General features: G+C 37.4%; 1 protein-coding gene across 2 annotated transcripts in view; it reads right to left on the reverse strand.

Moving 5' to 3' along the window:
- DCC (DCC netrin 1 receptor) overlaps positions 1–23029 on the reverse strand; it is a 1210743-nt gene that overhangs the window by 228076 nt on the left and 959638 nt on the right. For both annotated transcript variants that reach the window (XM_028837901.2, XM_028837898.2), the window contains exon 13: positions 10015–10156. In XM_028837901.2, coding sequence (XP_028693734.2) covers positions 10015–10156 — 142 coding nt within the window. The remainder of the gene's footprint in view (positions 1–10014; positions 10157–23029) is intronic.

Consider the following 23029-nt stretch of genomic DNA (forward strand, 5'->3'; position numbering starts at 1 on the left):
TTCATGTTACTTTCTTACTTGATTTTCAAATATCCTGCGATTTTGGCACAGAATACATGATTGGTACCATTTTAGAGATAAGGATAACAAGGCTCAGAGAAATTAAACTAGGGTACTTTGGTGTTTTAACTAAAACTTGGACTATCCTTGGGTAAAGAATCTGGGCTCTGTTCTGTCTCTTGCTGGGCACCTTCCAAGGCCCACATGCCCTATGCTAGAACCCAAGAGAGACATCAGCAACAAATGTAAAGCACTATGCAGGCAAGGAAGAAATATCTGTTAATGATGACTACATCAGACTTGAATAATAGGCAGGTAGGGAGGTTACCTAACTGACGATTCTATTATTTTTGACAGTGGATCAACCTTAGAAATCAGTAATATCCAAATTCAGTCTCAAAAAGAGTTAAATTGTTCTCTTGCTTAGAAATGCGGCTGGGAGCAGTGGCTCACGTCTGTAATCCCAGCACTTTGGGAGGCCGAGACAGACGAATCACCTGAGGTCGGGAGTTCCCGACCAGCCTGGCCAACATGGTGAAACCCCGTCTCTACTAAAAATACAAAAATTAGCCGGGCATGGTGGCGCACACCTGTAATCCCAGCTACTCAGGAGGCTGAGGTGGGAGAATCACTGGTACCTGGGACGCAGAGGTTTCAGTGAGCCAAGATAGTGCCACTGCACTCAACCCTGGGTGACACAGCGCGATTCTGTCTTCAAAATAAAAAATAAATAAATAAATATACCCTATTAGAAAGAGGAGTTATCTTCCAGAGTTATACCAACAATGACCACCACCAAGCAATTTTGGGGGACCCCAACTCTGATAGTTGATATCAAAAGATCTTTCAATGTTGCTTTCTTTCCTCCCCTCCCTTCCTTCCTTTTTCCTTGCTTCCTTTCCTCCCTTTCCTTCGCTCCTTCTTCCTTTTCCTTCCCTCCTTCTTCCCTTCCCTCTTACTTCCCTTCCTTCCTTCTTCCCTTCCTTCCTTCTTCCCTTCCTTCCTTCTTCCCTTCCCATCTTCCCTTCCCTTCCCTCCTTCTTCCCTTCCTTCTTTCTTCCCTTCCCTTCCTTCTTTCCTTCCCTTCCTTCCTCCCTCTCTTTCTCCCTTTCTTCCTCCCTCCCTTCCTTCCTTCCTCCCTCTACCCTTCTTCCCTCCCTTCTCCCTTCCTCCCTTCCCCTCTCCCCTTCCCCATCCCCTCCTCTTCCTTCCCTTTCCCTCCCCTCCTCTCCCCTCCCCTTCCCTTTCCCTCCCCTTCTCTCCCTCCCCTTCCCTTCCTTTCCCTTCTTCTCTGTCTGTCTTTCATTGGAGGTGGAGTAAAGAGAAGCCAGTCTGTAAAAGCTTTTTTGTATGTATATTTTTGTATGTATATTTTATCTTAGATCTAGTTCCTGAACTAATAGGAATTTTTATTTAATTTAAATAAGTTGGCCAGTAAAGATTTTATTTAATCTGTTCTAGAGTTATTCAGCTCCTCTAGCTATATGTAATCTTTATTTTTTATTGTCCAATAGACATCTTTTACCATCCTTGTGTTTTTCTCCTGTCCCTTTTAATACTCATATAATCACAAATATATTGCCTACAGTGAGAAACACATTGTTTACAGTTTAAGAGGTAAGAGTATAGTTTTTCTATTCAGGCAGTATTAGGTTTGAATTTTCATTTCATTACTTATTAGCTGGTCAACCATGAAAAACCAAGCCTCTTTGTTTACTTCTATGCCCTCATCCAAAAAATGGGGATATATAAATAAAAACTGTTATAAAGATTAAAATGGAAAACACATATATAGTTTTTAGCATAGTGAATGGTTTGAGTTCAGTAAGTAATAATATGGCTGTTAGTATTGTTGTAAATGTGAAACATTATTTTTCATGTTAATTATCTTTTACAAAGTTGTATAACAGTCTTAGTCACTCACAATAAAGTGAACTAAAGATGACAATTTGCATAGTGAAAAGAGCACATAATGAAGAGTTGGAACACACACAATTCACCTGGGATCATCTCCTTAACTAGTGGAGGACCTTTGCAATATCACGCTCCAGACCTCAGTTATTTCTTCTGTAAAATAAGCAGTTTGGCTGGGCACGGTGGCTCATACCTGTAATCCTAGCACTTTGGGAGGCAGAGGAGAGAGGATCACCTGAGGTCGGGAGTTTGAGACCAGCCTGGCCAACATGGTGAAACCCCATCTCTACTATACAAAAAATTAGCCGGGTGTGGTGGTGCATGCCTGTAATCCCAGCTACTGGTGAAGCTGAGGCAGGAGAATCACTTGAACGCAGGAGGCAGAGGTTGCAGTGAGCCAAGATCGTACCACTGCACTCCAGTCTGGGCAATAAGGGTGAAACTCCACCTCAAAAATAAAATAAAATAAAATAAATAAAATAAAACAAAACAAAACCAGTTTGGATGAAATGAATTCTGTGTTTTCTGCTATGTGTGTCAGGACAATAAAGTTCAATCTCAACAAGTGTGTGTATATGTGTGTGTCCTAGAAGCTTCTAAGTATACCTTTATCGTAAAGGAAATGTGGTGTTAACTAGCAATGCTTTTCTTAGTTGTAAAAAAATTCAATTGTTGAAAGTTGATTATCTCTGCATGTTTCTATCCTGAATGCTAAGCCCTCAAGCTCTGTAATTTTTATGTTGTATTTCTAATTTTTTAGATCTTCTACTAAGAGATGGCATATTATTCAAACAACATAATTACCCAATGTTAACCCTGTTATAAAATTGCTATGCTGTTATTTCAATTTTTCAGTCCATAAACTATCAATGCATCTTTATTATTATGTTTATTATATATTGACCATGAAACACAAGAAAACTCTTAAATTCAATTCAAACAACCTTCCCTGAAGAGCAATCAAAAAATAAAAACATTTTAAAATTTAGTTGACATGGGTTCTCACAATAAACCTGATAGCAGCGATTTCAATTCTTGTTATAACTCTGAATTACTTTGTTATTGCAGATGTCTCATTATTCTCATTAAAAAAAAAATGCATGCACAACAAAAAACACCTAACAAATAGAAGATTGTAAAAAATAAAATGTTTGAGTATCTAAACCTGAATATTTATAACACACAAATGGAGCATTCTGAAATTTCCAATTTTTTAAACAGCCAAATCAATAAATCCATGTATCTTACAGGCATTAAAATCATAGGGTCAAATCCTTTACATTTTACAGTGCTGTAGATTTACATGGAAAACCAATTACCTCTGCTTACAACAAAGTGTGCAAGTTGCTAGATATATCCTGGGGACATGTCTAAACAACAGCCAATCTACCAGTGTGTAGCGCTCCCTGGTTCCTTAATGTTTTGTAGCACTGAAGACATATATTACCAAAATGTCTAGCAATGCAACAGGTGTTTCTGTAGCCCAATCACAGAGCACAGGAGAGGAGGGAAGGATTTTCCAAAGCTATTCAAAAGACTTTTAAGTACATGATGTTGTTCTTTAACTCTTTTTATCGCTTTAGTGCAGATTTAGAAAGAGCATATATATATTTTTACAGTAAATCTCAGGCATAGTCACACACATAACTGCACATATTTTGTTTGCATTCCTAAATGCTTTATTATAACTCATGAAATCAAAATGTAACAATATGAACAAAGCCTACACATTTTGGATCCAAATTCTTACAGCTCTATAAAGATGCAAATGGGCGCTTGTGAGCTGTTTCTAATAACTAATTAATTCATCTCACTTTGCTTTTGGCTGGAATGATAATAAACCAGAGTGGTGATGGGTTACCTCATGCTAATTAGAAGCTCTAATTGTCACACATATTTTAGATGAATGAAAATGTAGAATGGAATTATTTATTTTTGAATAAGTAAAGTTTATTAGAAGATACAACTCAAAATAATGGCCCTTGAGAGGAAAAATAATAAAAGGAGTTTGTAGTAGTTTGAATGGCATCCCCTCAGAATTCATGCATGTCTGAAGGATCGGCATGTGACCTTATTTGGAAATAGGGTCTTTACAGTTATAATTAGTTGATGATCTCAAGATGAAATCATCCTGGATTTAAAGTGGGCTCTATCTCTAATGTCCTCATTGGAAGACGAGAGAGGCCAGGCACAGTGTCTTATGCCTATAATCTTAGCACTTTGGGAGGCCGTGGATGGAGAATGACTTGAGGCTAGGAGTTTGAGACCAGCCTGAGCAACAAAATAAGACCTTGTCTCTAGGAAAATTTAAAAATTAGCTGGGTGTGGTGAAACACACCTGTAGCCCCAGCTGCTCGGTAGGCTGAGGCAGGAGGACCACTTGAGCCCAGAAGGTCAAGTCTGCAGTAAACTATGGTCATGCCACTGTACTCCAGCCTGGGTAAGAGTGCAAGACCCTGTCTCAAAAAAAACAAAACAAAACAAATAAAAAAAGGAAGAGGAGAGAACACAGAGAGGAAAGTGATAAAAAGATGGAGACAGAGATTGAAGCAATGCATCTATAAGCCAAGGAACACCAGGGACTGCCTGCAACCCCAACAGTTAGTAGAGAGGCATGAGATGGGCTCTTCCTCAGAGCCTACGGAGGCAGCTGAACCTACCAACACCTTGATGTCAGACTTCTGGCGTCCTGAACTAAGAGAATAAATGTCTGTTCTTTCAAGTTATGAAATTCATGGTATTTTGTTTTGGGTCTCTGATGGTAAGAAGGCTAATAGTTGCTGCTCTGCGTTTTTCCAATGATTTTACCTTAAACAGAGGGAAAGTCCTAAATGTTGTGTTATTTAGGGAGTTAGAGTCTTGGTTTGAAAATACTAAACTGAATGTGTTAATTTCCATTTGCCAAAATAACTCATAAGGACTAAGCAATTAACGCTAGCAAATTCTATTGGCCACGAGGCTACTGTTTTTCATTTCTTTTCTGGACCACTGTTTCCTAAGCCGTTCAGATGGTATTAAGTTAGCATTAGTGCGAGGAAATCTTAAATTTTCTTTTTTTATTCTACTTTAAGTTCTAGGGTACATGTGCACAACATGAAGGTTTTTAACATATGCATACACGTGCCATGTTGGTGTGCTGCACCCATTAACTCATCATTTACATTAGGTATATCTCCTAATGCTATCCCTCCCCTCCCCCAACCCCACGACAGGCCCCAGTGTGTGATGTTCCCCTTCCTGTGTCCAAGTGTTCTCATAGTTCAATTCCCACCTATGAGTGAGAACACTCAGTGTTTGGTTTTCTATCCTTGCAATAGTTTGCTGAGAATAATGGTTTCCAGCTTCATCTATGTCCCTACAAAGGACATGAATTCATGCCTTTTTATGGCTGCATAGCATTCCATGGTGTATATGTGCCACATTTTCTTAATCCAGTCTATCATTGATGGACATTTGGGTTGGTTCCAAGTCTTTGCTATTGTGAATAATGCCGCAATAAACATACGCATGCATGTTCTTTAAGGCAGCATGATTTATAATCCTTAGGGTATATGCCCAGTAATGGGATTGCTGGGTCAAATGGTATTTCTAGTTCTAGATCCTTGAGGAATCACCACACTGTCTTCCACAATAGTTGAACTAGTTTACAGTCCCACCAACAGTGTAAAAGTGTTCCTGTTTCTCCACATCCTCTCCAGCACCTGTTGTTTCCTGACTTTTTAATGATTGCCATCTAAATGGTGTGAGATGATATCTCATTATGTTTTTGATTTGCATTTCTCTGATGGCCAGTGATGATAAGCATTTTTTCACGTAAGCCTGGTTCAACATATGCAAATCAATAAATGTAATCCAGCACATAAACAGAATCAAAGACAAAAACCACATGATTATCTTAATAGATGCAGAAAAGGCCTTTGACAAAATTCAACAGCCCTTCATGCTAAAAACTCTCAATAAATTAGGTTTGATGGGACGTATCTCAAAATAGCAAGAGCTATTTATGACAAATCCACATCCAATATCATACTGAATGGGCAAAACTGGAAGCATTCCCTTTGAAAACTGGCACAAGACAGGGGTGCCCTCTCTCACCACTCTTATTCAACATAGTGTTGGAAGTTCTGGCCAGGACAATCAGGCAAGAGAAAGAAATAAAGGGTATTCAATTAGGAAAAGAGGAAGTCAAGTTGTCCCTGTGTGCAGATGACACGATTGTATATTTAGAAAACCCCATCGTCTCAGCCCAAAATCTCCTTAAGCTATTGAACAACTGCAGCAGAGTCTCAGGATACAAAATCAATGTGCAAAAATCAGAAGCATTCTTATACACCAATAACAGACAAACAGAGAGCCAAATCATGATTGAACTCCCATTCACAATCGCTTCAAAGAGAATAAAATACCTAGGAATTCAACTTACAAGGGATGTGAAGGACCTCTTCAGGGAGAAGTACAACCCACCGCTCAACGAAATAAAAGAGGACACAAACAAATGGAAGAATATTCCATGTTCATGGATAGGAAGAATCAATATCATGAAAATGGCCATACTGCCCAAGGTAATTTACAGATTCAATGCCATCCCCATCAAGCTACTAATGACTTTCTTCACAGAATTGGAAAAAAAACTACTTTAAAGTTCATATGGCACCAAAAAAGAGCCTGCATTGCCAAGACAATCCTAAGCCAAAAGAACAAAGTTGGAGGCATCAAGCTACCTGACTTCAAACTATACTACAAGGCTACAGTAACTAAAACAGCATGGTACTGGTACCAAAACAGAGATATAGACCAATGGAATAGAACAGAGCCCTCGGAAATAATACCACACATCTACAACCGTCTGATCTTTGACAAACCTGACAAAAACAAGAAATGGGGAAAGGATTCCCCATTTAATAAATAATGTTGGGAAAACTGGCTAGCCATACGTAGAAAGCTGAAATTGGATCCCTTCCTTATACCTTATACAAACCTTAATTCAAGATGGATTAAAGACTTAAATGTTAGACCTAAAACCATAAAAACCCTAGAAGAAAACCTGGGCAATACCATTCAGGATAGAGGCATGGGCAGAGACTTCATATCTAAAACACCAAAAGCAATGGCAACAAAAGCCAAAATTGGCAAATGTGATCTAATTATACTAAAGAGCTTCTGCACAGCAAAAGAAACTACCATCAGAGTGAAGAGGCAAACTACAGAACGGGAAAAATTTTTGCAATCTACTCATCTGACAAAGGGCTAATATCCAGAATCTACAAAGAACTCAAAGAAATTTACAAGAAAAAACCAACCCCATCAAAAAGTAGGCTAAGGATGTGAACGGACACTTCTCAAAAGAAGACATTTATGCAGCCAACAGACACATGAGGAAATCTTAAATTTTCAAAACCAAAAATTGTAATATTTTTAACTTATTTTTCATTTTGTATATGAAATTAAAATACATATCATATGGTTGTTACAAAGTAAGCAATACTCACGATCAACATTTTGGCATATATATTATTGTAAATATTTTTATGTGAATGCTTTTTTAAATAAATATGACCTCTTCTACTAATACTGACTTAAAACTGGGGTATTTGCTCATTGTTTTAAAAAACAATAATTTACATATGATTTAACATTTTGACACTATTCCATTTAAAATAGACATACAGTATTCCAAGATACAATTGAGTCTGAATGTTCTAGGTAACTTCCTATAGCTGGATACTTCGGTTTTCAAAAACACTATTTGCTATTAAAATAATATGACAATATGCTTCTAGCTAAAAACTTTGCAAAAATGTGATTGCTTCCTAGGTTAAACTCTCAGGATTTGGAAACCTGGGTCGTATCTTTATGAAAAGAAAATTACACATAGAGACATACATCCACATACACATGTATATACTTCTGTATAAAATACCTATATATACATTGCTTTCCAAAAAGGTTGTAGACATTTTCTGTCCCACAAGCAGTATAAGAGACTTAACGTTTCTCATATGCTTTCCAGAATGGGATGCCTGCATTTATTTTTATCTTTATTACTTTAATCAAAGGAAAATGCTAACTCATTTTTTATTTTAATTTGCATTTCTCTATTTGCTAATGAGATTGAACATTTTATCATCTTTATTGGCTGCATATAGTTCTGTGAATTGAACACCCAATCATTAATTTTTTTATTGGAATATTCATCCTTTAATTATTTTATAGTAGGAAATTAATTTTTATTTTCAATGTTTATCATTTGAGAAGCAAAAGCAATGATGATAAAGTTTTCAGGCTTCAAATCTCTATGTCTGGAAGAACACATGGCTTGGATTAAACTATCCTTAGTGTCTCTTCTACTCTAATATTAAATCTTAGAATTTATACTAAAATATTTTTAGCAAGATTTTTCAATTTTGGTGATTTCTCTCAAAGTAAGAGTCATATTGTACCAAATATCCTAATGAACACATGTTCTTAACTTCGATTATTTTTACCATCTTCCCCATTATTTTGTCAGGGGAAAAAAAGCCATAGGATCTTGGCTTTCAAAATCTTTTAAAATGATATGGTAAATGTAATAACTTTCTGTTAGATTCAACCATTCCCTGCCTCAGATATTTTGTCCATATTTAAAACATGATTTTTGGCAATTTACTTCGGAAGTGCTCTGGCCATTATGCTAAAATTATATAGGCATAAAAGACAACCTGAGAGAAAAGAAGAAAAAAATAAATAAACAAATTACTTTCAAGTCTCTGATTGTAGGCTGAACAACAAGCTTATAATGTGTGTGTGTCATGATTTCAAATGGAAATTCACTGAGTGTCTTGTGTAGAGAAAAGGAATACATAAGGGATTACTTTCTTCTTTTCTCACTTGCAATGGTAGTTTACCTCATCTATAAATTGTAGTCATGTGCTTTATGGTTTGTATATCGTCCTGACCCAGTTTATGTGCCACTTCAAAGTCGCTCAACTTCATCTACTCAGTTGTGTCATGAGCCACTCTATATGCTTTGCTTGCCAAGTTTCTGGCAGTAGCTCAAGATGTTCCTAGGTCTGAAAAGCCCTGAGCTCTGATCATACCCTAGGCCAGGCCACCATCACATAAAATGCTGATTAAGAAAAAGATACCTATGTGTCTGCACAGTCATCAGAAGCTCTGGCTTCACAGGGGACTGCCTGGGAGGTGCAGAGTAATCAGTAAGCTGTTGGTGAACTCAACCAGTGATAAACAAGAGAGCAACTGCTCACACCTTCTATCCACGGACTGTGAGACCGTTCATGCGGCTTCTCGAGAGACAATCAGGAAACCTAGCAAGCTCTGTGCTTTGTCTTGAAGTTGTGGCCACCACAGCTGGATAATGTACCACCATTATCTGTTTTCTCTTCTTCCCTGGATCGTTTTCCTTGTTCTCTCATTCTTGTTTTCCTGAACTTAAAACTTTAAAGGCATTACCTTGAAAGCCTGGCCTCATTCTGTTTTCCAGGAATCTGGGCTGATGTGAATTAAAGGTTGTGGTTGTTAAAGAAAATACATGATTATTTTATAAAATTTAAAATATATATTATTTACATGTACACTGTGTCCAGTTTTCATAGAGAAGTTTGATCTACTCTGAATTCTATCAATATTGGTGCAAAAGTGAATTTCCTTTATATTAGCAGAAAGTAGATTAATCTCTCTATTTTACAATCTACTCTTTTCTTCAGTTTTCAACCCATTCTTACCCCTGAATATTGGTAGAGAGGAATCAAAGTGATTGAAATTGGAACAATTTCATTAGATGACTTTTAAAAGTTATTAGTTAAAACGTTAAGTTTTTAGATAACAGATGCTTTTGCTGAATCAGCAATGCTGAGAAACTAATATGAATAAAAATTTTATGATACATGGATTAAGATGATGATCCAGAAAGAAACATATAGTGAAAACATTATAGAGAATATAAAGTTAAAAATATAAAGGTTATTCTTGTTCCAGCCAATAGATGTCACCTGCCAGGATGCCAGGAAAAAAATCAATGTTCCTTTGGAGTGAGAGTATATATTATTCCTAAAGCATTTAATTCATCAAAACCTTGCAAGACTACACCATGTGAACACTGACCTGTGAATAGGTACCAGAGGTTGTTTGGCTCCAGCGTTTCCATCTCACCCCTGCGGGTCGTCTTTCTGTGGCGAATTTTATAGCCGGTAATAAATCCATTTTGTGTTCCTGATGGAGGAGGCAGCCAGCTAACTTTGATACTCTGTAAAATAATAGATGTAAATTAAAACATTGAAGAAAGAAAGGACAATGGGACAGGGTCAAAGAACCAAACATAAATGTGAAGAAAGCAGAGAAGCAAGAAGTGTTAGCAATTGCCACTTAAAGACAAATTAAATTTGTTCTTACAATCTGACACCGTTCTTATTTGTCTCGTTTTAACAAAAATACACAATTCCTTTGATTGATTGAATGCATTATCACCTCTCCTTTGCATATGCTGCTAAAATGACAGTAAAATATTCTAAATGGTATAAAGTCATAAAACAATACAGAATAAGGCTATATTGCAAGAGAGACGTCAACTAATATTCGGAAGGTGCAAATTGGAGGGAGATATGGTATTAGTGTGTTCTCACACTGCTAATTAAAGACATACTCGAGACTGAGTAATTTTTAAAGAAAAAGAGGTTTAATGGACTCACAGTTCCACATAGCTGAGAAGCCTCACAATCATAGCAGAGGGCAAAGGAGGAGCAAAGATATGTCTTACATGGAAGCAGGCAAGGGAACGTGTGTAGGGGAATTCCCCTTTATAAAACTATCAGATCTCGTGAAACTTATTTAGTGTCATGAGAACAGCACAGGAAAGACCTGCCCCCATGATTCAGTTACCTCCCACTGGGTCTCTCCCATGACAGGTAGGAATTATGGGAGCTACAATTCAAGATAAGATTTAGGTGGGGACATAGCCAAACCATATCATAGGGTGACTGAGCCAAAGAAGAGAGCCTGAAAACGAAATACCTTTTTAAGAGATAGTAACGAAAAAGCAAGGCAATGAAATGCATGACAAAGGTCAGGGATGCCTGGACATTGTTCCTGCTTATATAACTTGGAAGGTAGGACTTTCAAGCATAGTTTTGAAAGGTTTCTACCTATACTGAGTAAAACCAGGCTACTAACCCTCCCTGACCTTGGAGGTGTTGGTAGTTTTATCCTCTGGGGATATTGAACTCAAAGGCCAAAGTTTCTGAGATATTAAACACAGGAGAGAACAAGGATGTACAGGAATATAGGCAAGGGTAATTAAATCAAAGATATGAGCTACCCATGTCTTCTTCCTTCATATGACACCTAGAGCAATGGCAACCAGGTATATGCTTCTTGGGTAGAATATCAGATAATCCTTCTCTAGAGAAAATTATTATCTTTGCCCTAGAGGAAAAAAAAAAAAAAAAAACCAGTCATATCCCTGATCAATTCCCCAACAATGAGGCTACTGCCAATATGGACAGAAGATAGGGAAATACTGGGTAGAAGAAGGCGGTTCTCTGGCAAAACGCCCTGCCCGCAAGCCTGAAAACCCACAGTCCTAAATGGGAACAGTCATTCCTGTTTTCACACCCAAATGTTGCCATTTGGCCTGCCGTGTCCCCCTATCCTGCACCCATATTAACCCCAAACACCAGGCTCCACAAGCGAATGAGTAGACTAGCAGAAGAGCAGAGGAACAGAAGAACAGTGTGGCAGAGAAGAAAAGAAGAGAAGGAGCATCTGAACGTTGAGAGGAGTTCAGCTGGGGATGGTCGGGTAGGAGATCAGCCGTGGGACGACCAAACTCCCGGAGAAGATCATCTTCCCACTCCATCCCTTTTCTAGCTCCCCATCCATCCCACTGAGAGCCACCTCCATCTGGCAATAAAATCCCCCTCGTTTATCATCCTGCAATTTGTTCATGTGACCTGATTCTTCCTGGATGCTGGACAAGAACCTGGGTACCAAGAGGCCACTGAGCTGGTTAAAACTTAAGCTGTCTGCAGATGGCAGAGCTGAAAGAGCACTGAAGCACATCCACTGGGGTTTTGGGAGTCACAGACACCCACCCCTAGATGCTACCATGGGCCCAGAGACCAAAAGTGCTCACCCTAGCTCCTGCCCATCTGCATGCTCCCTCTCCCATTAGGGGTCTGAGGGTGCAGCAGCCAAACAGACAAGCCACACCAGTGTCACACATCCTGCAAGGGTGTGTTCCAGGAAAAGAGTGCAATCTGAAAAAAAAAAAAAAAAAAAGATATTTAAAAGGCAACAAACAGCAGTGAAGACAATGAAGAAAATTGTAATGTGATAAAAGATTTACCATGATGAAAAACCAGACTCAAAAGAGTACATACTGTTTAATTCCATTTATGTAAAGTTAAAGAATGGGCAAAAGTAATCTACAGTATTAGAAGTCAGAATAGTTTATGGTAGTTGTTCCGGGCTTTGACAGGAAATGGGTACCAGGAGACATTTTGGGGCGATGGAAATCTGCATATTGATTTCATGTTTGTTACTCAGATGGATACAATTGTCAAAATACACATTTATGGGCTGAATTGTGCCCACAAAGGGTCATATGTTAAAGTTATAACTCCTGTGTCTTAGAAGAATATGACTGAATTTGGAGATAAGTCCTTTAAGGAGGTAATGAAGTTTAAATTAGTTCATTAGGGTAGGTCTTAAATATGACATGATTGGTATCCCTAAAAGAAAATTAGGAAACAGGTATGCACAGAGAAAAACCACGTGAAGACACTAGCCATCTATAAGCCAAGGAACGAGGCCTCAGAAGAAACCAAATCTGCCAACACATTGATCTTGGACTTTTCAAGCTTCACTAACTGTGAGAAAATAAATGCCTGTTTTTTAAGCCACCCACTCTGCAATATTTATTTTGGCAGCCCTAGAATACCAGTATATTCATGAGACTGAACACTTACGATTTATCATTTCATTTATTTTAATTGCACCTCAACAAAAGAAGGAAGAGGAAGAGAAGCAGCAGTAGAAAAAAGAGAAAAGATTGGGGAAGAAAATGAGGATAGAAGTGTGTCAGTACCAAATCCTGACATGAAAATAAATCAACAGATGATATCTAAAAATGGTGAATTAAAACTGGTAAACTAACAGATATCTAAATAAGTAGATTACTGAGAAACATAAAGGTAAATGTCAGAAAAAAAAAAAAAAAACAGCCAAATATCATAAGGCAGTCTTTAGGGAATGGCGGCAGAGTTTGAGGAGGGGAAAGAAAGGGCCTATTTGTTTTTGTTATAGTCTTGTTAGTACTATTTAACTTAAAAAATAATGTGCATGTAATACTCTGAAAATATTTAAATTAAGTTTTAAAATAAGCACACAGAGGTTTTTTGTTTGTTTGTTGTTTTGAGGTGGTAAAAACAAATTACTGGCTGTTAAAAAGAATACAGACACAGCTGGGTATGGTGGCTCACATCTGTAATTCCAGTACTTTGGGAGGCCGAGGCAGGTGGATCCCCTGAGGTCAGTAGTTCAAGACCAGCCTGACCAACATGGAGAAACCCCATCTCTACTAAAAATACAAAATTAGCTGCGCATGGTAGCACATGTCTATAATCTCAGCTACTCAGGAGGCTGAGGCAAGAGAATCGCTTGAACCCAGGAGGCGGAGGTTGCAGTGAGCCGAGATCACACCATTGCACTCCAGCCTGGGCAACAGAGCAAAACTCCATCTCGGAAAAAAAAAAAAAAAGAATCCAGACCCAAAGTCAAATAAGGGATTTGTTCAGGACCTCTCTGTCCCCACTTCAATCACGGAGCAGAGGCAGAGCTAGACTCTCCAGGGAGATAGAAATCCAAGGTCTTTCTTCCAGTTCTACTACAAATTAGCTGGTGCTCTACAAATAAGTTTCTTTGAGAGAAGAAAGAAATATAATCTAAATTTGCACTTACTTGCTGAGCACTTTCTTATTTTCTGTATAGCTGCCCTCACCCCAACACTGAATTTGAGAACACTGAAATATTACTCCCAGAGGAAATATAAGTTTAGGTTCCCTCGAGCCTCTGGTTACAACATTTTTGTCAACTGATGGGTACATAACCTCGTTTTATGTGTGTTTCTATTTAATGATACCTTATTTAATATGACCATATTGTCAGCTCTTTAACATTGAACTTTAATGCCAGAAATAAGGCAGATCACAGCCTTCTTGCTCTTAGGAACCCTGGACAGTGCTTGAGCACTCCACTCTGGGATCATTTTAAACAGAAAAATCACCAACCAAAAGCACATAAAGGCAAAAAACATGGTGCCAAATAGACTTCAAAAAGGGTGCTTGTTTATAGTATGAGGGCTAAAACAAGAAGACAGAGAATCTTCTTGTTTAACCTCAGCTGGGAACATGGACATCTGGCAACTCAAATTTTACCCTGCTCTAAGCATAACCACAAAGCATCATGGGTATTGATTTGAGTTACACATAAATTTTAGCAAGCAGGCAGGCAACTTTGCAACTACAAAATCTATAAATAATGAGTATCAACTGTACTTATATAATAAAAATCTTTCACTAATTTCAGAGGAATCTAGTTACATACAATTGATCTGATTAAGTTGGTAGAATATATTCAAAATATTTTTGCACTACTGAGATACTTTACTTTGTTTCTACTATTCTGTAAGTGTGATAAATTAAGCACCACTCTTAACTACTATTTGTTAACATATTTTTTGCACTTACTTTAGACCTGGCGATGGTCTAAGCACTCTGCATTATTTATATTTTTATGCTTATTATGACTCTGTGAGTTAAGGTCTATTGCTATGACCTTTGTACAATTAGGTAAACTGGGACAAGAATGGTTAAATAACAGACATGTATCCAGCAATAGGCAGAATTTTAACTGAGATAACATGAGTCAAAAGGAGGACATTCTTTACTGCTTAATATGGCCTCCTATGAGAAGTTCAAGAGGCTGAAGAGTCTAATTTGTTTAGTTGTTACTCATTTAACATGCATCACCTACATTACTGCTGTGGTAAACATGTAAATAAGTCATGGTTTACCCATTCTGGCTGAGGAAAGAGACATATAAACTAATAATGAAAAAACAGCGTGCTAAGGTTTATAGTAGAATGTCCAAGAGTGATTAATTCTATGTCATATGATCAGAAGGATTTTATAAGAAACTCATCCTTCAAGTGTGATTGGGAATTCATGGAGGGGTTGGGAATGGTATTTAAAACAGGAACTATCAAGAACAAACTCAAGGTGTAATGACAATGTCAAGCATCTTCAAGGGAAGCTCATGTAGTCTATTAATAGCCAAAGCAAGGGATATATAGGACAAGGAAAAGGAAAGGTTGCAAAAGAGAGAGAAAGTTGGATTAATGTGTTCATTTAAGGCATTTGGCTAAGTTATTTGGGAGATAAAATAATGCATAAAATAATAGTATAGAGTCACTGGCTGCAAAGAACACGTAGCCTTAAATACACACATGCCCATCGATGCCCTTCTTCCCCCACCGTTCACACATGAAGGTGCACATGTGTGGACATATTCTTTACTCCCCAGTGTTTTAGAAACTACGAAAGAAAACCAGAATTAAAAGAATAGTCATAGTTATGTTTCACTACTCATCTTAGTGGTGAGCAGTGAAATGGCAGATATTGTCACCACTGATGATTTTACAAAGAAGGAAATTGAGGCACAGTTAAATGAAGGATAGGCCTAAGGTCACCTTGCACTATCAATGGAAGACTTCCCAACTGTGGGGTCTAATGTTCCTTTCATTATTTCACACTAAAATAAATAATAACAGGGAATTTACTTGGCAATTATACTCATCTATTTTCTCCTATTAACTATTCTCTTTTAAAACTTCAATTTAAATTATTCTTTTAAAATACATCCAATAAGCTTTCCCATACAAAGCCCTTGGAAAATCAAGGAGGGCCACCTTCTGAAGACTACAGCTGTAGTAAAGTAAAAAAGTAAAAAATAAATTCAAGTCTAAAAGGAAAATACAAATGTAGATATTAAACCTTAGACCAAGAATTAGAACCTTTTAATTTCCAATTAATGTTTTGCCGTGACTTTGCTGAGTGACCTTCTGTAAGTCTTTTTTTTTTTTAGACAGGGTCTCTCTGTGTCACCCTGGCTAGAGTGCAGTGGTGCAATCAGGGCTACCTGCAGCCTATACTTCTCAGGCTCAAGCTATCCTTCCACCTCAGCCTCCCGAGGAGGTAGGGCTACAGGCAGGAGCCACCATGTGCCTGGCTAAATACTTATCATATTTTTTTGTAGAGACAGGGTCTTGTCATATTGTCCAGATTGGTCTTTAACTCCTAGGTTCAAAGGATCCACCCGCTAACCCTCCCAAAGTTCTGACATTACAGGAGTGAGCCACCATCCCCAGCTATGAGTCTAATAAGTGACCTGAATCTCCATGTACATACTGAAAAAGAACAATTGTGCTTAGTATGTCTACCAAGTGTAAATCACTTGATAAGCCTGGAGAACTTAATTATACTAATGATTACATGAGTAATAGTTTTTGACAATTTTTCTTTATCATATTTGAGGATTTCCAGTGATTGCTTAAATTATTCCCACATAGCCAATACCTTAATATCAATGCCAAGCAGCAATTAATTAATATAATCAGTTATACACTCAACACACCAGGAGGGAAATCCCCTGAATGGTTATTATTCATCTTTGGAAGTGATTTTTATCAGTTTTATTCATCCTCATCTGTAGGTAGCAGCTAAGTTTATTAGCATCTTTTGTGTTTTCTCATTGATTTCAAGCCTCACCAGATTGCAAAGATTCTGGTAGTTAAATTCTTTCTTCTTAGATTCTTTAGTAGATGATACAGCTGGAGGCTCCAAATTATATTGTGTTTTAGGAAGTTAAATGAAAGCATTGAGGCATTCTTTTCTTATTTAATGGTGTAAGGCATCTTATTTTCTACATGAGACCTATTTTGCCACTGCCCAGTAGTTCAGACTTCATTTCCCATTCCCTCAGCAAGCCACCAAAAGCTGTCACTGTTACGGGAACATTTTTGTCAAACAACCTAGCTTTCATGGGCAACCCTGGCAATGATTTTTATTAAAAGTACTTAACACATGACCTTTGACTTTTGAAAAATCAATTCTAGTAGCTGTGACTTGACTTTTGGTCCTTTTGTTACTTGAGAGGTAGAAATTAATCCTTATCACTTGCAGTGTTCTATCTGAATCAAGGAATAATTTCAGTTTTCTTCATATTTGGGAAAAAAGAAAAACTGCAAAATTTAGCTTCCTTTAATTCCTCCACCCCCTCTTTGATCACCATAAAAATTATTTATTTGCCAAGGAAACCTGATGGAAAAGAGTTAACTGATTTACTACAAAGGGTGTCACTGGCCAATCTCCCAACTGCCTGAGATAGTCCTGTCCAATTCAATGATGTGGTGTTAGCCTTTTCCTGGATACATTAAACCATTGCTTTTTTTTTTCTCCACTGTAGATGTTAAGAGTAGTAAGTGAGGAAACAAGAAAATAGGTTGATAAGCCCACCACTCCAATTTTTTCTCAGAAGTCACATTTCATAACTAACTATATTTGTAACTCCACATCTCCCACCGCACGCTGACATTCTGCCTTACTCTCTCCAGAGTGACCTTCAGGTAAAGACAAACCCATCTTGATCCTCGCCAAACACAGTCAGTTACTCTAGCAAAAATCTTTTCTTTAGAAAGATGGTTTTATTTAGATGGAATTCCCATAGAAAGCTATGGAGGACACTCTGAAAGTCCTTGCAGCAAGTAAGAATGCCTTGGCTGGAACACAGCAGGAATCTACAAATCTTGAAAACTAATTTAAAATCAGTTTGGGACTTCTGGTGACTTAAGTCTCGCAGGAAGTTGCCTTCAGAGTAAAATACGCTCCTAGTATGCATGAGGCCCTGAGGATTTTCATTAAAGTGTGCCCATCAGTACTTTGAAAGAATTTATTTTCACTGAATCCCTTTTCTGTCCAGTTATGTACATTTCCTCTGACACTACCCTAATTCTGACCTTGATTTGTTTATTACCCAGAATATTGCCATAGCTAACTGGCACCCCAGCCTCTACTATCACACTGCTCACACCCATCTCAGTTACCTTTCTGGTCAGTGTGTGACCCTGAATGACCAATGCAAGCCTTCAGAGATTGAGTTTTCTCATCAGTAGTATGAGCTAATAGCAGTCCCTCCCTCATAGGATTATGGTACAAATTAAAGGAGATAACGAGAACGTGTGAAAGTTCCATCAGAGTGCTGGCACATAATAATTATGTAGTAAATCGTAACTACTTTAAGGGAAATTGGGAGGAAAAGAGAACTTAAAAAAGAGAGAGTGACAGTGAGGTCCAGAGATCCAGAGATTGAGAGATTGTGAGGGTGGCAGGTAGGAAGAATAAAGAAAAGCAGAAGTGGAAAAGAGCAGGAAGGAAGGAAGCAAGACCACGCACAGTAGCAATGCCCAGAATATGGACCTACATATTTGTGCACTGACCCAACAATTGAACATTTGTTTCTACTGTGAACTGAAAGGAGCACTGACAGAGATAAATTGTCGAGCAACACTTTTGTAACTTCTATGAATATTTTTGAGCAACTTCCTCTGTGCAGAGTACCACTCACATTTCTTACTGTACCAAATAGAACCTCCAGGCATGAGTAGTGAAGAAACCTTGGGATACAGCAAAATAAGAGATCCCATATATATTTTTGGAGGTAGACTTGACAGGATTTGGTGAATTATTGAATGTCAAATGCAAAGGAGGACAAGTCATCAAGAATGACAGGTTTCTGACACAGGCAACATGGTAGATAATAATGCATTTACATGGATAAGGTTTTCTGAAAAATAATCCACTTTCTAAAAGAGAAAAAAAATAAAAATAAAACACTGGACCCACCTACCAGATATTCAACAAATGGCAACACTTGGAGGATACAGAAACAAAAATTATCCATATGGATTCATACTGTTTAATGTTGGAAAGGGCAGTTTTCAAATGTCATCATTCAGAACAAATGTCAGACTCATAATCTCAAAATTATAAAACAGCAATATTTAATGTTTAACTTACAGTATCTAAATACTTGGTAAATATTTCTATAGATCTTGAAAACATCTAACTGAATTTCAAGCTAGAACATAAATATCTATGAAAATCTCTGTTATGTGTATGTGTAAACAATTTTCATTAACAATTTTGCCTTTTTATAAACTATGTAAACCTATAAACTTATTTTACTAACCCAGCATGGATTTGATAAAATGTCAATAAGGTATAATAAAGGCCTATATTTTTTCCTACTGTTATATGCTATTTTTGTTGATTTGACATATTTTTAAATTTAGCATTATCATTTCTTGTATTAAGGGAAGTTAGAAATTTGGGTAGAATACTAAAATTGGGATCCGTAATTTCATGTAGACAACTGTTAGACGAAATGTTTCAGTATGATACATTTCCAGAGTGAAAACTCTGATATTACTATGCAAAGTTTGAGGTAAATATTTGTGCAATAATAAAGTATGGTTATGTACACATTAATATCTGATTTTAAATAAAATTTTATGAAGATGTCTTAAATTGAAGCAAGAAACGTTGCTTTGTTAAAAAATGAAGGCTAAGCAGTTGTGATTTTACTTAATGTCTTGAAAATGATACAAACATTTCTTCATCAATACATCTATACAGTTGTAAAACAATCTTACCTTTATCTTTGCCCTGGTGGCCTCTGGTTCTCATAAACAGTGCCAGTGGAACTCTTACATAGAGACTAAGCCCTCCTTTACCTACCCTGGGAGAATCCTTTCCCTGGTTATGTGAAAAGCTAAGTCAACCTGGGACAATTTCTCAGATTGTTCAGCTTCAAATCAAATAATCTACTTTGATTTGGGTCCAAGCTCTTGTAATTGGGTTTCTCTGGTGGGGACACTGCCTTGTTTCCAGGTGAATCCCCCTTCATTTTGTTAATCCACCAGGTCCCTCCAAGACATGCAAGGCTGAGTCCTCCAGCAATGACTATCCCCTCTGAGAATCTATCAGAGGCTGGCCGACTTCCCTTCCAATATACACCACCCTTTCTGAAGTTAGGCATGTTACCTGCTTTCATGCTCTGAACCAGCAAAACATACTAGCCTTCTGATTCACAACCAGAAATGTCTCTTCAGTCTTTTTTGACTCCCCTATCAGGCATAACTGCTTTCTACCACTCCACTTCCCTGGATACTGTCTTTTTGAACGATAGCCTTCATCACTTCACTTCTTCTGGTTTAGGGGCATAGCCCTCATGCCACTGGCTCTCAACTCCATGCCTGTTCATCCCAAAGATCTTTTTCAAGTGTATACAATCAACACACTTCAGATTAAAAACAATAATTTAAAATAGTAAGAAATGTTATCTGAATTATGCTCCACTTCTTATATGTTCCATTTTTATATTTTCTAGCCAAACTGAGCTAAATTTAAATTGATTTGGGGAAATTGACATGCCACCACTTTTCTCTGCTCCTTTAATCTAATTCTTGGAACTCAAACTTCACAATTCTAAGGGAAAAAAAGGAGAAACTATTAACTTGCCCAACCCACCTCATTGTGGAAGCACAGGGGACTTGAACCAGTAAATTAGGGTCAAATAGGTTTCCAGACCTTCACTGTGAGATCCCCAATCTATGACTGTTCACAGAGACAAAGGCAGCCCAGTGGAGACTAATAATTTGACAGTCTGGTAGGCTAGTATTTTGCACACTTTCAAAGTAATATTTTAAAAACTATTTTTTTAGTTATTTAAATATGAAACTCGGAGCTCTATCAAGAGAAAAGTGGACAATAGCTGAGAGTAGCCTGCAGACATCTCTCTAGTGATGAGGTTAATTCAACTGTAGCCCTAAACTTGCATGTCAATTCTAGACCATAAACACTAGGGATCCCTGGACACAAAAAGGGATGCAAAAGACACTGGAGCCTACTTGAAGGTGTAGGGTGCGAGGAGGGAAAAGAACAGAAAAATTAACTATTGAGAACTAGGCTTAGTACCTGGGTGACGAAATAATCTATACAACAAGTCCCTATGACAAAAGTTTACCTATATAACAAACCTGTATAGGTACCCCTGAAACTAAACTAACAATTAAAAAAAAAAAACACTAGTAATATATTTAAAAATTTAACTCCAAATGTTAAATAAATCTCAGATCCTAGGCACAGATGCACAGAAATATATTTGAGGTCTTCTTAATTTTTATACCTGGTGCGGTACTTAGAAAATCTTATAAGATGTTCTATCTAGATGCATTCCTATTGCTTCTTGGCTTTTTGGCTAAGACCAAGTGTAGTGTGCATTTCTGAATCATTTAGAGAAAGGCAGAAGAGTGTTCTGCACATAAAAGATATTCAAGGAGTATATGAAGATGGATGCATACTGTTCTACTCTCAGCTTTTCATTAATTTGCTAAGTGACAGTAGAAATTATTTACTTAGCTGCATTAATTGTATATATTACAAGATTATACCTATCTCTCCCTAGTTATTGAGAGGTGTTCAATGAGAAAGGGCTTAGAAAATTGAAAACACTACAAAATACAAAGTTTTGCTCTTATTTTAGTTTTCCCATGTCATAATTGTCATGGTTAGCAGTAGGAGTAGTATGGATAACTGTTTTGAACACAAAATGACATTAAAAACTGAAGCAAGTTTTCAAAGAATTGAGTGATCAAGTCACTTTTGCCTCACATTATTGGGTTTTGCAGACATACAAATAAATAAACGAAGGAGTGATTCTCATTGTGGCTGAATCATCTTCATAAATACTTAATCTGATTGCAACAACTAGATTACAAATCTTGAGAAATGTTCTTTTGCTTCTCAAAGACCATTCAGCATTGTGTAAAGATCTGTTTTTTTTGTGTGTGTTTGTTTATTTATTTATGTATTTATTTTGAGGCGGAGTTTCGCTCTTGTCACTCAGGCTGGAGTACACCGGCACGATCTCCGCTCACTGCAAGCTCCACCTCCCGGGTTCAAGCAGTTCTCCTGCCTCATCCTCTCCAGTAGCTGAGATTACAGACGCCCACCACCATGCCTGGATAACTTTTTGTATGTTTAGTAGAGATGAGGTTTTGCCATTTTGGGCAGTCTGGTCTTGAACTCCTGACCTGAGGTGATCTGCCCACCTTGGCCTCCCAAAGTGGAATTACAGGCATAAGCCACCGTGCCTTGCTGAGGTGGTTTTTCTTCAATAGTAAATTTTGCCATATTCAGATGAAGGGCCCATAGAAACATTACTTTTTCCACTGATTATCACAGCCCTCTTTGAGTTGGTTCTTAGATATGTAACCATGTATGGTTTCTATTATGGGAAGAAAAATCAATTAACCCTTCCTGCCAGCTGTGCTTTCTTGTCTAACTAAGCAAAATCAACCCAATATTCCTAAACTGACTAAGAAAATGGCCCCCAAATGTCAGAGTATAGCCCAGCTTACAAGAAAAAAAGAAGGGGGGCTCAAAGATAAAAAGAACAGACATGAAAAGAAAGCAGTGACGTTGGTGTATACCTAGCATCTTCTTTTTTCAAGCTCCTGTATTTAAAATAGCATTTTTTTTTTTTTTTTTTTTTTTTTTTACATCTGATAATTTTCTATGCATAGCCTAGTAGCCAGACTTGTTTCTGCTAGGTCCCAGAAACTGGAAATGTAATTTCTAGGAGGTATTCACGTTTTGACAAAATTCCATTACAATAAAGCAATTTGGTTGTTCCCTAGAGTTCATGATAAAGTGATTTTATGAGTAATACATTTTGGAATTTGTCAGTATCAATAGAGTTAATTCTCCAGCGCCTAAATCATTCCTTGGAAGTAAGCTGGATGTTTAGAAGGGCTTATTAACTCTTTCAGATCACTAGGTCCTTTCTCAGACTATTCATTTCTACTAAATAAAACTACTAAAAGCAATATAATATTTTTGATGTAGGAACTAGAGCTAAGAAAGCTGGAGTAGAAATAGGTCAGGGGAGTTATATGTAAAATTACACCCTAGAAAGACACAAGAAAATAGGCCAATATATAATT

The sequence above is a fragment of the Macaca mulatta genome, chromosome 18 (genome assembly GCF_049350105.2).
Source record: "Macaca mulatta isolate MMU2019108-1 chromosome 18, T2T-MMU8v2.0, whole genome shotgun sequence".
Lineage (NCBI taxonomy): Eukaryota > Metazoa > Chordata > Mammalia > Primates > Cercopithecidae > Macaca > Macaca mulatta.